We start from the raw sequence: 20,802 nt of genomic DNA, 5'->3' as shown, positions 1-20,802 counted from the left end.
TTTCCATTCCCATGTTTTTTAGTTTTTTGACCCATTTGCATGCAGCATTGTTTGAACACATAGGCAACACAAATGCAGAACCAAATTTCTTTATTCAATAATGCACTTTTCTTTCTTGTTTGAACAGCCAAGCTCTCCCTTCTCACTGAAAACATCATGATAGAACTTTGATCTGAACTCCCACAACAACACTGGCCAATTCTCTATAAGGCAGTGTGGCTGTGGTAATACTGTTGATAATTTGAACTTGGGCAAAGCATGTCACAGGTTTAGTAAATATCCCCCCTCACTGCTGATCCTGGATGACGCATCCCTTCTGCCACCATCACCAAAAGTGCTGTTATAGAGATCATGCCCGTTTACTCTAGCAACAATCATCAATAGTAAAAACAAAAACAGGACATTTGGAGCTGGAAAGCAGAAAATGAGGTACAAACATTTACAGCACCACCTCAGTTGTGCTTGGTGTGAAGCATCTCTGTAAGGAGCGAGTTGCAGGGCAAGTCTCCCAGAAGATGGCGCTGGTACAGATACTCCTCGACCTGCAAGCTAATGCTTCGCACCTCAGGCAGGCGAAGCAACAGCTGGCCAAACTTATCCGAGTGTCCTGGGTGACTTCGCTGCGTGTGCTCCATCAGGCCCCTGTTCACCCTCTCTTGAGTCTGCTCCACCTGCCTTCGACTCTGCACATGTTTCACATCTAGAGCACGGAGAAGATGTGTGTACATTCATCATAAACACATAATACACACGAGCATGCATATTCAATGCTAGCAGAAGCTGCAAGCCTGACAGAAAAAGAGCAAACTAAAAGTCTCAATACATCTAACATATATATTGTCTATGGAGACGCTAATGACTTTTCTTTTAAAAAGGAAAGCTCACCGGGGTTGAATAGCACCAAGTACTTGAGACAGACAAACTCATGTCTGTCTAACTGGAGTGTCTTCAGTTTATACACCAGGTCTTGGGTCCTGGATACCAGGCTACTCAGTGTCACTCCTGCCTGAGATACCACGGTCAACACCTCAATCTGTATGAGAACAAGAGGGAGGTCATAATTCTGTGGATTAGATGAACGACCACAATCCAAAGACATGTGCGATTATCACAAGGAGGCTGTTTTTCTGTGCCTGTTGTACCTGTTGCCCAGTGACCAGATATATGCAACCATCTTTGCCATAGGCCACCTGTCTACAGAGGTGGTCCAGGACCAGCAATTCACTCCAGCAGCTCTGAAGCAGGGACATCTGGTCCTCCACCTACGTGAAGTATAAAAGGTTGACCTTCAAATTAGGAGGACACAACCTTTGACCTAAGTGCCATCACACAGCTGATTTCAACGAATTGACATGACTTAATGGTTTGTCACCTTGAGCTCCTTGAATAGTGCAGTGTTCCTGGCCCACTCCACAAGGCCGTGCAGCGTCTGGTCAGCCATCTTGCACATGATGCTGAATGTGTTTAGGCGGTCGTGTTTGCCTCGGCTGGCCTTCTCCCGCTGCAGGCTGGCCAGGACCTTGGCACACAACTGGCTCTCATCCTGCTCGCCCTCCAGGAGTTGGTTTAAGAAGTTGGTCGTGAGCGTGGCCGGCGGGGGAGTGTGGGTTTGGATGAGAGCTTGGGAGAGAGCGGTGTTCGAGGAGCAGGGGGATGATGCTGGCGTGCCTCTTGGTGTGAAGGAACTGTCTGGGGCTGGGTGCAATGGATAATTTGAGGGAGCCGCGCTGCAGCCAAAAGCCATCTCTCCTTTCTCCTGGACAAATCCAGGGAGAGTGCGGTGGTACAGTCCAGGACAGGGCAGGGATGGAGGAGTGAGCCCCCTGTCTGCGTGCGTTGTGCAGTCCAGTGGTATGGACGCGCCCGACTGCCCGGTGCCCGAGGGATACACGTGGGATTGATGAAAAGCATCAGAGGACAACAAAGTGCTCGTGTGACTGCTCATCGGGTGAAGGTCGTTCGAAGCTGATGGCCAGTGTCTTCGTGCAGTTTCCATCTTAATCCTGTAGGGAGCGGTGTTTGCTCGGGAGTCAACCCTTTGCTGCTTCATCTGCCTGTCCCGTCGATACAGAGGCCCAAACTTATTCCTGCCGCCTCTCATGCGATCTGCTCTTACAGCTGTTGACAGGACATGAAGCAGATTAGAAAGTTTGAGCACACATTACCGGACACTGCCTGAAATGATAATATGTCCCCCCCACTCTACCTCCACATGTCATTATATGTTATCTAGGTCATTACAGGCACAACTTGCACTCGTTTATGACTCCTCAGATAAGTCGTATGGAAGAAGACCATGCCTGTCAGTGGAACAGAAGGCATGTCGCAATGAAGCAGAAGACCTGCCCTACTGCATGAGAGTACACATGTATGTTTCTGTGTGTGTGTGTGGGGGGGGGGGGGGGGGGGGGGGGACGACACCTTCTCTCTTCATGCCCACGGCCAAACACTTCTGGAAGCGGCAGGAAGGACAACGTTTCCTCTGGGAAAGGTTCATGGGGCAGTTCTGTCGATCGGCACAGGTGTAATGCTTGTTATTCTGCACTGAGCGTTTGAAGAAGCCCTGCAGAGAGAGAAAGTTGTAAGAAAATTGCACGTGACGACATGCATCACTATTATGCCCGGTGCCTGTGTCGTACCTTGCAGCTTTCACAAGTGAGCAGGCCATAGTGGTATCCCGAGACTTTGTCCCCACAGATGGGACAGCTCTCCTCGGCCTCTGCTCTGCCGTGTTGCTCTGTCTTTAACTCCCGAGCTGGAGAACGACAGTTATCATTGAATCAAATGTGACACAAGCTCCTGCTGCTCAGACTTCTCACTGTGTTATATTGCTTCCATTGGTAATAGTCATACAAACAATAAATAGTTAAGGCATTGTATTTATATAGTCGTTTTACATATCACAAATCACATTCACCCATTCACTCATACATTCTAAGTTCAACACTTTTTTTTATCACACACCATTCATTCACTGTCAGCACAGGTACATAGTTCATCAGGGGATCAGCAGCTTGTATCTGTGTCAGAATGTAATCTGGAAGCGCCGGGGATCGAACCACCGAGCATCTGGTTAGTGGACATAGAGGCGCTGCTTGTGAAGAAGCAAGGCCGGCAACTGCTTGGGGCCCCCAGGCGATGAGGGGGGCCCCCCGAGAGCTGACAAACTTTTCTCAACAGCGGTGTCTCATAATGTGGATAGTGACTTCCCGCACCTCAAACAACCAATGGAGTATTCGCAATAAGATCTAATCAGAGACCTCCCTTTAGGGGCCACATGTTATTCCTGTCAGAACTACAGCTCTGTACCATTGTTAAGTGAAAAAAGAAAGAGAAAACCAGATGATGAGAAAAAAAGAAAGCAGATAATGAAAATTAGGTTTAACAGTATAACTGAATGCCGCCATTAGTAATGACTAATGGGAGACGCTTGAATTAACGGTAGCGTTGGATTTATGGCGTTTATTCGTTGACCTTTTATTATGTCTAGATTGTTCTTTAAATTTATATTTAGAAAATTAGAAAGTTTCAATTTTCTTTGTTTTTCTTTTCTTTTAATTTGTACTAAAACAAAATGTCCACTCCTGCCTTTCGTTGGTGTAATGTTAGTTATAACATAATGTCGACGAACGCTGTTTGAGGGGCACTCGTGCAGGTGATACTTCAAGTCGGCCATTAAGAGGATCGATATCTAACACACACCCTCCGATTGGAGTGCCAGCTGTTTGTCTGCTCTGCTGCTGTCATGGAAATGTGTCATCTCCTGATGTTTATTGCTCAGGTGTTGAGAGCGGCACAGGACCGTCCCTCTGTTGCAGACTGTGCCTTATCTCTCTGCTTGATTTTCTTGACTATGATAGCAGATATGACCCCTTACATAATGCTGAGATATCAGAGGCTGTGATAGGAACCAGTCTTCTAAATGAATGTCTGTAGCACAACATTTTAATACATTTTCTTCTCTCTGGATTTTCATGCTGAGGTGATAACTGTCGCTTTCGTATCAGTAACATGACACTGATTTCCAGACGCTCCAACTTTCAAAACAGGACATCCAAAACACCAATGCCTTTCTAACCCTGTACAAGTTCAACCAAGTGGACGTCCATCCTGCACTCACATGTTGATGATCCCTCTGAATTGAACTCATTGTCCGGGTAGCTGCCAGGGTGGTGGACAAGAGGCTGTGGCAGCTGTGGTTGATAACCTGCTAGGTCCATTCCGGCAGGTGGGTCCAGAACTCCACAGTCACTCCAGGCTGATCTTCATAGTTGCAGAGATCAGGAGACCAGACAGACGCCGCGGCCACGACAGAGAGTGGCCAACAGGCAGGCTGAGCAGCCCCGGTGGACTGATGGTCGTTTGAGGCCCACGGTGGACTTCGATCTGTAGTGAGCGTCATAAAACCTCTCCTGACTGGCACTCCTACACAGATTGTCAGTCAGTCGGTAGGCCAGCCAAGCAACCAGTCCCTCCATGGGTCAGATAGCCACCTGCTGGATTCTCACTGTAGTGAAGTCGCTCACAAGTGATCAGAGATGAGGCACCTAACTACGTCCAACTTGTTTGTGAAGGGTTACAGGCCAAAATGTGTATTTGACCCTGGATAAATCATCAGCAATTGCTTATGTGTTTCGAACTGATCAGTATTTCAAAGCTCAACTCAGTTGCAGTACTTTCCAATGTTCATTCATGCGTGAACTCACTGAGCATCAGCTGTTCATTCTCAAGCGAAAGGCCGATTGTCCACTTTATTAAGTAATTCAGGAAAGGTCAATAGATTCTGAAATCATTAAAATAGTTCCCTTACTATTGTAACCAGATGATTCGCTCATGTAAAATCTGGCTGAAATAAAGCATATTTAAAGGTCCCTGTTGCATGTCAAAAGAAAAAGCCACAAGTGCTGGTAAAATACAGAGCACTGCAATTCTGCCCTGGTGGAATTAAGTACGGCCATCTAGTGGTATTAAATAGTATTGCTCTAAACTGCCTTGAGAATTGCTTGTTTTTTGAAGGCCTCATACTAAACCAGCTGATTATCTCCGCCAATGAGTTCATGTTGTGGAAGAACCAAGGAATCTGAATCAAAAGGCAGATCAAGGATTGTTTCCATTGTTTTTGACATTCCGAGATAGTGTATTTTTCTATATTTTTGTTGATTTCTCAGAGAATAATTTATGGATATTGATGAAATAAAATCAGACATGTGAAGGGGCCTGATATTTATCAGAATGTATTCTGGTGCCGATCCACATAATAATCAGGGTCAGGTTAATTTAAATATATTTTCATAAGGGGATGGTTGAAAATTCATTGCTGTTTGTTAGTTTGTTAGCCCAGTATATTTTTCAGGATTAAGAAGCACATCATGGAATTATGCGACATGTCTCAATAAATTTGCCTATACATTTTGTAGCAGATCCAGATAAATGGGTTCATCCACAGTTTTTTTTGCCCACCTTCTTTAACATGGTGATATTGGGCAGACATATGCTCTTCTAGATTTCAATATTTTAAATTTTTATATTGGTCGAAAGAGAAGGGCCAATCAAGACAAACAGCAATAAATCCCAGTGAAAAGGTGACTTTATTGAATATAAAAGAAAACACAATAGGTTAAAACCTTCATCCCATCTAACTTAGTCTTTATTTATTTGATTCAAAATCTAAATCTGGGCTTTCATCAGAGGCTTCTGCAGATGACACAATATAACTTGTGGACATTAAGTAGAAGTCCAGCTGCAACATCTGGGCAGGCAGGCGACTAGTCCATGTCATCACTGCTGGAACTGCTGGAACCATCTGGCAAGGTAGTCAGCGTACTGCAAGGAACAAATACACACACACAAACACACACACACACACACACACACACACATGCACACAAAAAAAATGTCACCTAATACTCAAACCTACTAACTTTTCTCATATTATTTCTTTCTGATTATAGCTGCGAAAATGATTGGGATTTGTTTACCTGTTCGACACAGCAGCATAGAAGTAGTTTTGCATGTGTTCCAGACCAAGTAGGTCGAGAGCATCGGACAGATCGATTGTTTTGTCAGACATGGCTGTCGTCCTTCCTTTGTTTTTCTTTGCGAACACTGTCATGGCGGGCGTGCCATGGATGGACACTTGCAAGTCAAATCTGATTAACTGCCAGTGCTTTTGGTCGATGTCACAGAATCAGATCAAACACGTGCAAGGATAACTATGGCCAAAAGATTGTTGATGTGTTTTTCATGTTTACCATATCATCCAGGGGTTTGGGGGGGTTTGTCTGATATTCAGCTGGCAGCAAGAAACTGATCATAGATTCAGCAGCTTTCCAATATATTTTAAAACGTATTCTAAAAAAGAACAGGAAATGCAATTTCCACTTTCGTTCCTAAAGGAAGACAGTAAGAGAGCACATCAAGTTTTTTTTTCAAATGTCACAAATTTGAATAATATCGCAAACTCAAAAAAACAAAAAGCACAAAAAACTTAAATCAAAGTATCTCTGATCACAAGTACAGTAATTATAATGTCGCTTTAAAGCACTTTTTATTTGCGGCAGTACCGCAGGACTGGATGACAAAGTTATGAAATATAATTCCACTAATGGGAAAAGTTAGCTCACTTAAATCTTACAATTTCTTTATTTTAGTTCAAAGATCTCTCTTGAAAAATAAATCTTGATCTCAATGAGACTACCTGTTTATGAAAGCTATTAAATAAAACATGAATAAATAGATTGCACCACTGAAGTATTTAATTAGGCGTTTGAATGAAGCCGTTGCTGCAAAGTTCTTGGAGAGGGACTTCTCATTAGTTGAAGCCCACTTCACAGATTCATAGTTTCGTTCCTGATGGACACGAGCAAATATGAGTGGGTATTTATTTTGAAGTTTCTGGCACCTGAAATGTGAAAATGTTTTTCGCTTGTTCAGAGACACTCACCTCAAAATCCCCGGTCTGAGAAACTAGATCATACTTCAGAGACTGCTGGGAGAGGTTCCTGTGAAATAATAACATTATTATAATGGTACTGGTGCAGCCAATAGCAATAATTACCTGTGCCAGGCTCTGAGTAAAAATGTGATTCATGTTATCCATCAGTTTACTTCATTAGCTGATCAGTGACGTTTGAGTAGCACACAACGCATGCATTCAAACATTGCTTGCCTTAACTCAACAATTACATCCATTACATTTTAGCCTAAATATCTGTTACCGGAAGTAGAACGCAGCCTCAGAGGAATCTTTCTCTCTGTTTTTATAGGTGAGCATTTGTAACCCTGTTGCTTCTACTGAAGGTTTCTTCCAGTTAATGAGGGAGTTTTTTCTCTCCACAGTCGCCAAGGTCGCGACGTTAATACGTTAAGATTTGGCTTAAAAATTTAACTGAATTGAACACCTTTATTTGTATTCCTTCATTTGTACTTTGTCAACCTGTTTAGATTTGCGCTAGACGAATAAAGTTATTACTATTAGATTATAAAATCTCAAAATCACTTTTTCACTCTGAAACTTTGGTTGACTACAGAAATCTGCTAAAAGGGGAATAACTGCCGGTTTCTTACCCAAAATTGGCCTCAGCTGTCAGCACCAGCAAGAGGGCAACAAGGCCTGAAAGAAGCCTCCTGGGACACACATAGATAGAGGGTTTTCATTCAGACTTAACAAGCTGACTTTGCTCATCCAGTAAAAGTTCAAGCCCAATTCATGCAGACAGAAATGTCTATTTACTGATTTCCATCTAAGACGATCTGAAAAATAAAACTGTACTTACATCATGACAGAGTGTTGTTTTCCTTGCATTCGAAAAACTGGCTCCTGCTTTTAAAAGGAAAACTGGACACTCCCTCAACCAATAACCTAAACAACACTAGAGACTGTAGAGACAGTATAAGATGCCTGTGGTTAAAGCAAATTAGGAACAAGAACAACTGGGGGGGACTTAAATAACAAACCGAGAAGAGTTCAAAGAAGATTTAAGTTGGACTATCCTGTTAAACAAACTACAAACACTACAACAAATATTGTCAGTTTGAACTGATGTTAAACCCTCAATACAAACTGCACAAATATTTCAAATTACTTTCATAATAAAACTTAAATTTCACATTTCCAGAGAGACAAAATATTTGTTTTCATTTATAGCCACAGGAAACACCATGAAGGATGTACTCTGCACAATCTAATATAAGCTTTGTAACATTTGAAATTCTACTCTAAGAACATAATTCTGCACATTGAATATCATTTCCCACTGAGTTCTGCCTTCTTAAAGGACTCCATTATGAACACTAAACAACAGCAGCAAAGAAGGTTGAAGCACCGTAACCTTTTACATTACTTTTCTTTTTGGTGAAGTTTGGCAATTTCCCTTTGTTTGCAGCATTTCTGTTGAGCCACTATTTATTTAACATCCTGGATCAATGCGTTCAAGGCCCGGGCCAATGCAAGCTCAAATTTAGCTTGTTACTGAGGCAATAACAATTTATAAAAAAAGAAAAAATAAAAAAAATATATATATATATAGTCGGTATATTTAAGACACATCCATGTATTCAAATGCTTGCAGAAACAAGTGAAACAAAGAGAACTGCTCCCAATGCCTTGCCATCCAAATGCCGAGCGCAGTATAAAGGACAGTCCTATCACATATGGTCACTACCAACCTACCACCACACATGATACTGTGTCGTCTACTTCATAGAATTGACATTACCCTGGGAAGACGCTGTTGATGAAGTGAATGAGAGGAATAGGCTTGGTATTCAGACATAGAATTTGAGGCAGAGCAACGTGGTTGGAAAGCAATAGATTGCCCTGTGGAGATTGGCTGCAGGGTTTTTCCAAGCAGTATCCACCATCAGGTCACTCAAAGATCTGGGGATCCGCAGACAAGCCATGTGCCAGACCATAAAAGAAACACCACACACTGCAGAACACTTTAGCCAATGGCACTGCATCACGAGGAAAGATCCCTACTTGGCTAATGATTATTGTATCATTATATATACTTCTATGAATATTTTAAATATAGAAATGTTTGTTTTCCTCGAGGGATTTTCTGCATTTTTTCTTGTCATATATTTCACCATTAACCTTAATGACAGAATGAGAGAATATAGAAAAACACTTCTGACTTCATTGCTTCACTCAAAAACTAAGTTAACATGTCATCGATCAAAGTTGCTGAAATAGTTTAACTCCTGTAGATTTAATAATAAGAGAAAAAGGTAACTAGAATAAAAAGTATTGAGAAAATGTGAAATCCTCCAAAATAGAACAGAGTTTATCTCCTTTTATTTATTAGGTGAAGAGACATGGACTGTCATCCTAGAAAAAATGGTCTTGTTGAATGTAGTCAAGTCATTTGGTTTTATTCTAGAATTGTTATGATCCACACTGGATAGGAAATAGATTGTATTATTTATTACTGAGTTTCCTGCTTTAGAAACATTTTATGATTAGTCCAAAGAGTTTGATCAAATAAGAACAGCATCAGAATTCATTGCAGGAAGGAGCCTTTATTGAACATAACACAAAACCATCACAGAAGCTGGCTTGAAACCATAATGGTGTATTCTGTTCATGTATATTTTAAACTGTGGATGTCATTGTAATTATATGAAATGACACTTAATGACTTGAAGAGATAGTGAAGACAAATCCAACATTTATGTTGTCATGGATCCACTTCAGATGCACACGGGCTCATCCAGAGCAACAAACATCACCTCACTGTGCCTGTGAGTATGCGTCGGACTGCAGGAAAAAAAACACACACACACACGCACACACACACGCACACACACACACAAACACACAAATTTAGTGCAGCAAAATCCTCAAGTTTTCCTTTGGACTTATTAACCATTATTACTGAGAAAATGAGGGTGATTTGTTTACCTGCTATATGTATTAGCAAAGTGGAAGTTCTTTTTGTAGTTTGCACCAACTGAGTCGAGGTCACTGGCCAAACTTTTGGCCGTTTCTCTGTCAGACTTGGCAATTAACCATCCATCATAGCCCCGTACATACAAATTCATGTCAGGTGAGCGAAGAATGTGCACCTACAAAGAAACCTTCATTATCTGCTGGAGTTTATGGAGACGTCACAACATCTTTTCAAACATGATCAAGGCCATTATCCTTGACAATCTTTTTGCTGTAGTAGCTTACATTATCATCAGTAGGCTTGGGGGGGTTTTCCTGATATTCAGCTGGCAGCAACAAATGCACAATGTAGGGACTCATTTCCGAAGAAGTATTATGAGGTACTCTGACAACCATAGGAGTTACTATGTCCATTTGTGTTCCTAGAGGAGGACATTATGGAAACAACGTTTTTTTTTTTTTATCACGACCACAAACAAAAATTTCTTATCAAACATCAATCGCATCAATTAGAAAATACATGAAGATACATGTCGTTGTGTGACTTTAATGTTGACAAAAAAATGCATTAATTATGGTATTTCCTACCTGTCGAAGCTTATGCTGTATTTATTTGGGGCACAGATCTCACTTGAAAGTGAAATCTTGATCTGAACTAGATATTTCAATACTCACACACATACACACCATTTTGATTGGCACCCTTGATATATTCATATAATCGTGTGAATGCTTTCCTTGCCGCAGTGTTAATGGAATAGTCCATCTCGTATGTTGTAATCCAATTCACAGATTCAATGTGACGGACCTGAGGGACATGAGCAAACATGGTGGAGAGGATTATTGGTTATTTGAAGTTTCTGGAATCTGAAGTATGAAAACGTTTCTTTCTTGTTCGGAGTCACTCACCTCAAAATCCTCAGTCTGACAAATCAGATCGTAATGCAGACACTGCTCTGTCTCATAACAGAGGTGTGACTCAGAGGAGTATCTGTGAAATGAAAAAGCATAGACATTTGGTTATATATAAGATGATGCTAAAAATATTAAATTCTTCATTTATCCCCCAGTTTTCACTCTGTAGCTTCTGTTTTCTATAGAAATCTGCTAAAAGGGGATTAAATCCAAGTTTCTTACCCGACTCCGGCCTCAGCTGTCAGCACAAGCAAGAGGCCAACAAGCCCTGAAAGAAGCATCCTGGGACACACAGTGTTTTCATTCAGAATCAACATCCTGATTTTGTTCATACAGTGAAAAAAGTTGTCACACAACATTCAAGCTCAACTCATACAGCCAGAAAACTCAGTTTACTGATTTAATCCGTACTTACATCATGGCAGACTGTGTCATCTGAAAACTGGATCTGTGCAGCCTGGTCCATAGCAGCTATTTATTCACTTTCTGGTTATGTAAAAAAATGTCGCCACTCCCTGAACCAACGACAGCAACCACACAATCATCCTTCTGATATTTGCAGATGAGCTCAAAGAAGAGCTGGTTTGATCAATACTCTGGGCCAGGGACCAGTGTAGCTCCAGGGAGTGAACATTGAACATCCAACAGTTTTAATATTCAGTTCTGGTAGAGACCTGGACACTTGTTATGTATTGACTTCTACTTACATCAAATAAAGGTCATGTCTATACTCTACATAAAATGAGAAGCACGTAATCCTAATCTGACACACTGCAACTCGCTGCAAATTCTGTATCCATGCTGGTTTCTGAAGTCACTATTGAAAAACACGTTTTCTTCATTTAAAATATATTCTGTCCATATTGTACTTTCCTAATTACTGGCAGTTATTCTTTTATGTTTTGTACAGAATAGCGTTTTTACTGTTCAGGTTTAATAACAGTAAACTTCAGACAAAGAATGTCTGTTTGTTCACTTTAACTTTGATACAACTTGTTGCTCACTTTTTGTCACCAATGCCCACCTCACCTGTCCAGCACTCTGCTGCTATACATGACACCAAATAGGAAAATATTGTCAAAAGGTTTAATAATCTAAAGGCCAACCTTTGTTTCGCTCTCGTCACTTGCAGGTGTAATATATCTCTTAAAGCGACCTGATTTATTTTCCAGGTTCCTCGACAATCACACCAATATAGATGAGGAAGCCCTGGTGATCCATCAGGTTACAATGATCATTTCAGCTGTTATAAACTAAAAGGAGTTGATCCATCATTTAAATTACAATCTACATAATATTTGTTTTATAAATGCATGTGTATGGATAACGGATACATTTCCTTTTTTGAATAAGGTAATACAAAATATTGACAGTGATGTTTTCTGAAGGTGGTATGAACAAGTATAAGTGTTATCTATACATTTAAACCTGTTCAACTCAAATAATATGAAAATCTTACATTGATAATATTAACTCAAATATGAAGCATGACTAAAAGTTAAATATTTGACATTTGAGGATCTGCAGACTTCCTGTCCTGAAGAGACTTTACTGTTAGCACTGCTGAATTTCATTTGGACGGATACAAGGTGACAACCTCTCAAGAAAATCTGCTTTGCTGCTTAATATTTAATTCAAGTTTGAGCTATTATTTAATGAAAAAACTAATTTAGAAGAAACACATTTTTATTTTTAGTATAATTAGAACAAAATGTTTTATTTAAAGTGAAATATCCTGAGGAAACTGCCAGAAGGGTGAACTTTCTGAGTCATCTCAGGTTAGACTTTCTATTAGAAGCTAATTTTACTGCACATGAATTACAATACAACCACTAACTACTTAATATAATCTCATATTGAAAGAAACGCTTTTATAAAACTGTTTAAACTCCACAAACAACTTCATTTTCAGTGTTTTGTGAACCAGCATCAGATTAATTTAACAGTACAGCAAAAGCTAAGTGTGTTGGAATGGCTTGTGTGTATTTACTTTTCTCTTTGGTACAATATTACATTGAGTAATACGGTAACGAGTCAGTCTGTCTGTCTGTCTGTCTGTTAACATTACTCAAACACTAATGAAACACTAATGAGACAATATGGAAGAAGAGTTAAGAGAAAAAAAAGAGGCGAGGTGGATTTTCATTTTAAATGGAAATATAAAGAATAAAGTGAAACTAAAGTAATCATACTGATTGTACAAAGATGTAAAGTTTACATTTTTTGTGTTCTTATTTAAAACAAGGATGTTAAGTGACAACTCAAAGGAGGAAATTTCCAACTTTCTTTCTAGGAACTATTTGTGAAACTGCATGCTAGGTAAAAATTACAGAATGCTATTCAAAGGGAAAATACACAAATCGCCCGTCTGTTAGTGCTGACTACAGTTTCAAAACTTGCCTGTCTCGAATTGAATGAATGTATTTTTTTATTTTTAATACTGTGACTAAAGTTGATTTGTCAAGAATAAACTTGGAATTTTTAAGATTTAAGTCAAACCATTAAGAACATATCAAACTTCCTCGGATTTAGTTTGACTTTATTATCAACATTTCCACCATATTCTCGTAAACGTAAAAGGACAAACTCCTCTCATTCCTCCTCTCATTTTTATCCTAATGCTCGGAACTTTGCCCATGCCCACAGGCTCTGAGCTAAGCTACGGTAAACATCCTGGACTGAGATGTTCAGGCCTCGGGTCAATGCAAACTGTATTTTATCTTGTTACTGAGGTTATTACAAAAACAACAGTTGAAGGATGTTCAGACCTTCACCAAAGCTAATGCCCTATCTCGCTGTGCCAAATAAAGTTAAAAATCATTTGACGTGTCTGGGTCATGCCCCATCCCTCCACAAAACGTCATGGATATTGTTTCATTAGTGTTTGAGTAATCTTACTGACAGACAGACAGACAGACAGACAGACAGACAGACAGACACACAGGCAGACAGACGGACAGACAGACTCGTAACCGCATTACTTAATGTAATATTTATACCATCATTATCAAATCATTATCGATAATAATTTATTTATTTTGAAATGAATGTCTTACCAGCAGTTAACCATCTAAAGGAAAAGTAGCATACAGTGTATATCCGCAACAGCCATGTTATGCTACTTCAGTCTATATTATACATTTATTAGCATGTTTTGTGAGATTTGTAAACACACAATAGAATAAACAGAATATTGGAATCAGCACTTCATCCTTACAGGTTCATCACTTGTCTGCGTTCTAGAGAAGAGTAAAGGGTTCTTACTGACCTCCCATCTTCATAGTGAGAAACTGCAACACATCCACTTCCTCAAGCTGATGTCAGTGGAAATACATTTGACACTGTCAGAATGTTTTTTTCATGGTATCTCAAACATTTCTATTGCTGGCAACTGGATGATTTGTATTTATTCAATTCAAATTTACACAATTTAAAATGTAATGAACGTTATGATGTCATAGTGAAGTTGGCCTTTAACCTTTGAGATACTAACTATCCATATTTCATCACTTTATGCAATTAGAGAAATTGCGTCCTTATTATTTTCTCCTAAATGTCACCTGCAATTTATCTGGTGCGAACTCGATTATTTGAGAATTGACAGGCTGAGTAAGAATTGAGAGGAATACTTCCCTCACTTGTCTGAAGCTTATGAATATGATGCAGGAAGTGCTGGGCTGCATGTGCATGGTGTAATATTGTCATCTGGTGGAATTGTTGAAAGGTGCAATTCCTAAACCAGCGGACTTAGACATATTCCAGAATTGGTCAATACATTTGGAGGAATCAGGAAAAAACACAAACAAATCAGTTTAGGGAGGTAATTTTATTGACTTTAACAGAAAAACCTCATCACATGGTGGATTTCAATTTTGTTCTTTATTTTCCAAGTCCGGGCTGTCTCCACAAGCTTTTTTATGTGACACAATATGACTTGAAGTTGATGTGAAGGTCCAGCTGTTCAGTCCTGGTTGGGACACACAGGTTCCCCCTCAACGACAAGCATCACCTCATTGTGCCTGTCGTTCATGGTCATTGGACTGTAAACAAACACACACACACACACAGTTTTCCTTTATGCTGCTGTCATTATTCTTTTTGACGATCATCAAGAAAATAAGGGTCGTCTGTTTACCTGTTGTATCCCGCAGCATAGCGGGTGTCTGTCTTGTAGCTTGCGCCAATGGCGTCCAGTTTCTTGGACAGCTTGTCAAAGGCATTGTTGATAGAGTAGGTCGTCATCCATCCACTGTAGCTCAGCACATACACTCTCATGTCAGGCGTCTCAAGGATGTCCACCTGCAAGTCAACTCTCATTATCTGCCAGGGCTTATTGACTGACAACCAGGTAAGTATTCATTCTCTGGTGTGTTACAGATGCTTACCCCGCCTTTGGTGGGTTTGGGGGGGCTTTCCTGATACATATCTGGCAGCAAGAAACTCATTGTGAAGACAACCGTTTGCCACCAACTCTTCTGAGGCATAGTCATCAGAACCGGAGATGTCATGTCAATTACCACTTCTAAAGGGCGGGAACAAAACACTTTTTTATAAATGCCACAATTTATATAACGATGATTAAATGCACGCAGGAGGCATGAGAAAATATATAAACATATGCATTGTTGTTTTGACTTGAATATTTTATAGTATCTCTTCTCTCCGATGAAAGTTAAGCACAGAAATGATTAAAATGTGTCACAGAATAGTTGGAGTTGTAGTATGTGAAGCTCCAGCAGAGGTCAGGAAAAACCAGTACTCGATTTAGTCACACACACGCACACACACACACACACACACACACACACACACACACACACACACACACACACAAAGACACACAAACATATACACACACACATACACACACACACACACACACACACACACACACACACTCACACACACATATACAAACAAACCTGGATCGTTAGATCCTCCGATGTAGTCGAATAGTCGTCTGAACATTTTCATTGCAGCAAATTCCATTAACATGGAGGACTCGCTAGTTGAGACCCACTTCACGGCGCTGTAGTTACGAACCTGAGGGACATGAGAAAGAGTTTTTTTTATTCTTTTATTTTTTTACTTTCTGTCATCTGAAATACTCAAATGCTTGTCTCTTGCTCAGAGACACTCACCTCCACGTCACCAATCTGACAAATAGGATCAAACAGCAGACACTCCTCTGTCTCAGTGCAGAATTGCAACTGAGAGGAGTCTCTGTAAGAAAATAGAAGGGGGAACTATTTACATGCTAAAGACATGAAGAGGAGTACAAGATGATAGAATTAAAAGATGAATATCTTCAATTCCCCATTTATCCCTCATTTGAGTTGTGGAGGCAATAATTTAACTAACCAACTTAAATCTTAAATCTTAACTATCTTTAACTTAATCCAGGTTTCTTACCCAACTCTGGCCTCAGCTGTCAGCACCAGCAGGAGGCCTACAAGCCCTGAAAGAACAATCCTGGGACACACACAGGTCAAGTGTTTTCATTCAGACTTTACAAGTTTTTTTTTGTTTATTCAGAGACGAAGGGACCGTTACACAATAGCTCAGCTCATACAGTTAGAAATATGTATTGATTTCCATCCAAGACAATCTAGAAATTAAAAATGTACTTACATTATGGTAGAGTGTTGAGTTTTGGGCATCCAAAGTTGAATATTTGCCACCTGGTCAAAAGCAGCTATTTATTCACTTTCTGGTTATGAAAGAAAATCGGACCACCCCCCCTGGACTGTAAAGACCAATGAGGAACCAAAGCAGAAACAAGATCATCTGGTAAGAATAAAGAGGGCTTAATAACAGACATCTGAAACCATTGTCCTCAGGGAAAACTGTTTGATAACAGGGAACAATGGAAGAAGAGTTAAAAGAAAAAAAGGAGGCGGTGGATTTTCATTTTAAATGGAAATGTAAAGAATAAAGTGAAACTAAAGTAATCATACTGATTGAAAAAATATGTAAAGTTTATATTTGTTTTGTTCTTATTTAAAACAAAGATGTTAAGTGACAACTCAAAGGAGGAAATTTCCATCTTTCTTTCTAGGAACTATTTGTGAAACTGAATGCTAGGTAAAACTTACAGTATGCTACTCAAAGGGAAAATACACAAATCGCCCGTCTGTTAGTGCTGTGTACAGTATCAAAACTTGCCTGTCTCTAATTGAATGTATGTATTTTTCAATTTTTAATACTGAGACTAAAGTTGATTTGTCAAGAATAAACTTGACATTTTTAAGATTTAAGTCAAACCATTAAGAACATATCAAACTTCCTCGGATTTAGTTTGACTTTAATATCAACATTTCCACCATATTCTCGTAAACGTAAAAGGACAAACTCCTCTCATTCCTCCTCTCATTTTTATCCCAATACTTGACCCTTGTACTCTTCAGTAGTAAACATTGAACAGAGAATGACAGATTTTATACAACATGCTGCTCTCCGCTCCAGTTTGTAATTAATGTCCCCTGTCACAGCAATACTCTGTGATACCACACTCGGGTCCAAATAATTAAACCTGCGAGTATAACATATATTTAAAATGAATTGTTTTCTCTTCCAAATTAGGATATGGAAATAAATAAATAATCCGCACACAGAGTAGCTGATTTAACAGGAGAGCCAAATCATGAGGCACAAAACGTGACAAAAGACTATAGAATGTTTGGGGTCGTTTTGTTAACTCTTGTAACGTAAGGGACACGTCTAGTTCTCACGAGATGTCTTTTGTCCATAATGCCTGCACAGGTCACATGATACACTATGTTTATTTCTTTGTAGACGCAAAACACCATGTTCACAGTGGTGTTCTCATTTTAACAAAAGCATTCAGCTACAAGACAAAAGGCCCAGCAACACCCATATGCACAACAGACACGAAGGCTACCTAGAATAAAGGATATTGATAAGGATGGGGACAGTAAGTAGCAGTAGCTGTGGAAGATTGTTAAAATAAAGAAAACAAACCAACTATTAAAACGTTCATTTCTGTGGTTGTTTTAAAACAGTGGCTACATTTTGTGTTGTTTTTTCTTTACTTAATAAACTCAATTACTGGACTTACATTGGACATTTATAAAAATGATGATGGGGGGGGGGGGGTTATTACTTGGAGTATTCATTTAAAATTTTGGGTAACATTTTGGGCAATTTTCGGAATGTTTTTGGCGATTTGAAGTGGGCCTCCCCAAGTAGTTTTTGAAAAAGACATTTACTGGAGTCTAAGGTTGTGTCAAACGCTATTGTCTTTTTTGCTCAATTGTTGAGTGTCTATAGGAACAAATACACCAGTCCTGGCCACAGAGCCCTTCAGAAAGTGAACGAAACTCAACAGGTAATCTAAGCTGTGGTGAAGGGGCACCTTGTTCCAAGCTTTGTCTGAGGGGAGGACCACAGTCAATCAGAACTCCTGATTCAGACCAAATGTGTTCACAGTGAGAATCACATTGAATTGATTAATCTGAAGTTAGTCCTAAAGCATGCTTATAGAAATATTTTGGAAATTGGCACACTTATATATACATACATTCTATATCTATGAAGAGTTGACTTTGAGGAAACTGGACTTGTACTTGAAGACCTTTTCCAACTCATCCAATTATAGGTTCTTTAGTTTTGACTGCCTGCTCGGAGGAGTCCCAGGTATTTAACCTTGTTTGATTCCACTTGTTTGTTATAGCTCCTGGCTGTTGGAACAACAGGGATTAGAATATTTGGCACTGCGGAAGCCAACAGGGATTTTTGGAGAGTAATCAGGCCAAGAGTGAGTGGATGAAGGGATTAATATGATCCATACATTTATATAAATACTAACTTAATGTCAATAAGCCTTTCACAGACATATCAGTATCTGCATTTGTTGATATAAAAAAAGGATCTTACAGAATATAGGTTGCAGAAACTATGTGCATTTCTGTTTTTGTTTTTTAATTCATGTTCTATATATGTGGTTGTATTTGTGATATTTATTTATAATTTTTGTCATTAAGTTTATGGTTTAACTGTAAAATATCAATATCTTAACAATATATTTTTTGATTTATATATATATATATTGTTTCTCAGATATCATGGACAGATCAAATTAAGCTTTTATCAACTATTTATTCAAAATGATAATTCATTTAAATAAATGTATTCAAGTTTAATATTAAAACTTAATATTTAGAATATATTAGTACTCCTACTACTTCTACTACTACTACTAATAATAATAATAAGAGTTCAGATACAGAAATAAAAAGTGTTATCAACGATAAAAGAGTAAAAACAAGGTAAAACATGATACAACGTATGGGAGAAAGCACACCTGTATAAATATGTATTTAAGAGAGTCTTACAAGAGGATAACAACTAATGCTACTGAGTTTGAAGGCTGTTGTGGCTTAAAGAACTACAACTCCCACACACCGAGTCAGTCCCTGTAACCCATCGAGGTAATCCCTGGATTAATGTAGGCGCAGCGTGACCTGGTCGTGTCCTGTTCTCTCTGAAAGCTGCGGTAACGTCGGTAGCGGAGTGTGTTTATATCCATAACTGTGATTATTCGGCGCCGTGGAGGAAGCTGCTCGCTCTGCAGGTTGGTCGATAACAGCAGAACAAACTCTGTACATGAGTTTAAAAAGTATTTGAGTCCACAAAACCCTTTGGGAGTTTCAGGGGTAAACAGCATTGCAGCCAAATCCAATACATTTGAAGTAAATGGTGACCGACTCTTCAAACGAACAACAAAACCACAGAAACAGGCCTCCGCCCTGCTCCCGTGGTGTCATCCCAGTGTCCGTTAACCCTGACGTTCAAGTTCAAGTTTAAAACATCAGCATCATCATAGTGGTGAGTATAATGAGTGCATTTTAAATTTTCTGGTGAACTATCCCTTTAACTCCACCTGTCGGGATTCAAACTACAAGCATGTGCAGCACTCTGGGTGTACGTTCACCCTATGGTGTCACCGCGATTTTTTTCAATTCACCTTTATTTTTGTACAGCGCCAAAGCATAACATACATGATCTCGATGCACTTTACACAGTGAGGTCGAGACCTCAAAAACTATTATTTGGAAACGGTTCCAATGAAACAAGAATCAACCAAAACCAGAGTCGATGTGGGAGACCGTCCGCCCACTGGCTGGGTTGAGCAGAGAATAATGGGGAAGGGAGGAAAGGTGGGTGGGTGGACAAGTGAGTAAAGAAGAGAGAGAGAGAGAGAGAGAGAGAGAGAGAGAGAGAGAGAGAGAGAGAGAGAGAGAGAGAGAGAGAGAGAGAGAGAGTAGAGAAGTGGGTAGTTGTGTAACCGTCATATTTAGGCTTTGACAAGAGAATGATTTTTATAGATGTAATGATGTTTTCAACAACAGCACCAGTTATTAATAAAAATTGCAACAGCAATAATAATAATCATGAGAATGATTATTATCATTATTAATAATACAGTATTATTTATTATTAATAATAGTAATACAATAATTATTATTATGTTTTCTGTGTATATTATGGCGGGAAGTAACTCCAGTGCATTACCCAGCCACAATGTTGAAGTACTTATATTATTTTATGCTCTATTTCTACGTCGTTTTATTTCGTTTGGGAAATCATACATGTAAAGAAAGGAGGACAATACTCCCCTCCACAGGGCGTGAGGTGTCACTGCGCTTCACGTAATGGAACAGTGTGAGGTGGATATGATTTATCCCAACTGAACAACTACAGGCTGGAAAACTATGGAATTAGAGGCTGTCTCTGCTTTCCTTCATTTGTCCTCCATTTTTAGTTTATGTTCTGCGGACCAAGGACTCCTGAGGCTGTGGCAGACGGCTCAACATTCCAGTAAATCAGATGGGAGCCAATATAATCTCTGAACAAACTTGGTTCACGGATCCAGTGACCTAATTTGTAGAATTATGATTTAAATTAACTGTGTAGAGCAAAAACATTACACTGACTCTGAGATATTTGCAGTGGAAGCACAATGGAACCACAAT

At 39.5% G+C, this 20,802-nt stretch overlaps 3 protein-coding genes across 3 annotated transcripts; all 3 read right to left on the bottom strand.

The window, feature by feature from the left end:
* Window positions 1-73: 73 nt before the first annotated feature.
* Window positions 74-4,399, bottom strand: nr5a5 (nuclear receptor subfamily 5, group A, member 5). The gene is made up of 7 exons (XM_053443007.1): window positions 4,121-4,399; window positions 2,640-2,755; window positions 2,422-2,563; window positions 1,373-2,118; window positions 1,143-1,262; window positions 886-1,033; window positions 74-700 (listed from the first exon to the last, which is right to left on the bottom strand). Exons 1-7 carry the CDS (start codon window positions 4,218-4,220, stop codon window positions 453-455), a joined length of 1,620 nt encoding a protein of 539 aa, XP_053298982.1. The 5' UTR covers window positions 4,221-4,399; the 3' UTR covers window positions 74-452.
* Window positions 4,400-9,693: 5,294 nt separating this feature from the next.
* On the bottom strand, window positions 9,694-11,088 carry LOC128459095 (heme-binding protein 2-like). The gene is made up of 6 exons (XM_053444205.1): window positions 11,030-11,088; window positions 10,802-10,883; window positions 10,580-10,700; window positions 10,178-10,314; window positions 9,905-10,068; window positions 9,694-9,760 (listed from the first exon to the last, which is right to left on the bottom strand). The coding sequence occupies exons 1-6, from the start codon at window positions 11,086-11,088 to the stop codon at window positions 9,694-9,696; spliced, it is 630 nt and encodes a 209-aa protein (XP_053300180.1).
* Window positions 11,089-14,614: 3,526 nt separating this feature from the next.
* LOC128458681 (heme-binding protein 2) lies at window positions 14,615-17,781 on the bottom strand. Its single transcript, XM_053443606.1, has 7 exons — window positions 16,439-17,781; window positions 16,220-16,279; window positions 15,949-16,030; window positions 15,730-15,850; window positions 15,193-15,329; window positions 14,943-15,106; window positions 14,615-14,847 (listed from the first exon to the last, which is right to left on the bottom strand). The coding sequence occupies exons 1-7, from the start codon at window positions 16,465-16,467 to the stop codon at window positions 14,769-14,771; spliced, it is 672 nt and encodes a 223-aa protein (XP_053299581.1). The 5' UTR covers window positions 16,468-17,781; the 3' UTR covers window positions 14,615-14,768.
* Between the last annotated feature and the right edge of the window lie 3,021 nt (window positions 17,782-20,802).

The sequence above is a fragment of the Pleuronectes platessa genome, chromosome 16 (assembly GCF_947347685.1).
Source record: "Pleuronectes platessa chromosome 16, fPlePla1.1, whole genome shotgun sequence".
Lineage (NCBI taxonomy): Eukaryota > Metazoa > Chordata > Actinopteri > Pleuronectiformes > Pleuronectidae > Pleuronectes > Pleuronectes platessa.
The sequence above is the reverse complement of the archived record's forward strand: the minus strand, read 5'-3'. Positions and strand labels throughout refer to the sequence as shown.

Bases quoted from the DNA above. Each gene is read 5' to 3' on its own strand.
- nr5a5 (XM_053443007.1), bottom strand. From the start codon at position 4,220: ATGGACCTAGCAGGTTATCAACCACAGCTGCCACAGCCTCTTGTCCAC. The intron at 1,034-1,142 runs GTACAACAGGCA...GTTCTCATACAG, and splicing joins ATCTGGTCACTGGGCAACAG to ATTGAGGTGTTGACCGTGGT. The intron at 701-885 runs GTGAGCTTTCCT...TCCGTGCTCTAG, and splicing joins CTTGGTGCTATTCAACCCCG to ATGTGAAACATGTGCAGAGT.
- LOC128459095 (XM_053444205.1), bottom strand. From the start codon at position 11,088: ATGCTTCTTTCAGGGCTTGTTGGCCTCTTGCTTGTGCTGACAGCTGAG. The intron at 10,315-10,579 runs GTGTGTATGTGT...GTCCTCCTCTAG, and splicing joins CAAGGGTGCCAATCAAAATG to GAACACAAATGGACATAGTA. The intron at 10,069-10,177 runs GTAAGCTACTAC...GTTTCTTTGTAG, and splicing joins CCAAGCCTACTGATGATAAT to GTGCACATTCTTCGCTCACC.
- LOC128458681 (XM_053443606.1), bottom strand. From the start codon at position 16,467: ATGCCCAAAACTCAACACTCTACCATAAT. The intron at 15,107-15,192 runs GTAAGCATCTGT...GTTGACTTGCAG, and splicing joins CCAAACCCACCAAAGGCGGG to GTGGACATCCTTGAGACGCC. The intron at 14,848-14,942 runs GTAAACAGACGA...GTTTGTTTACAG, and splicing joins TATGCTGCGGGATACAACAG to TCCAATGACCATGAACGACA.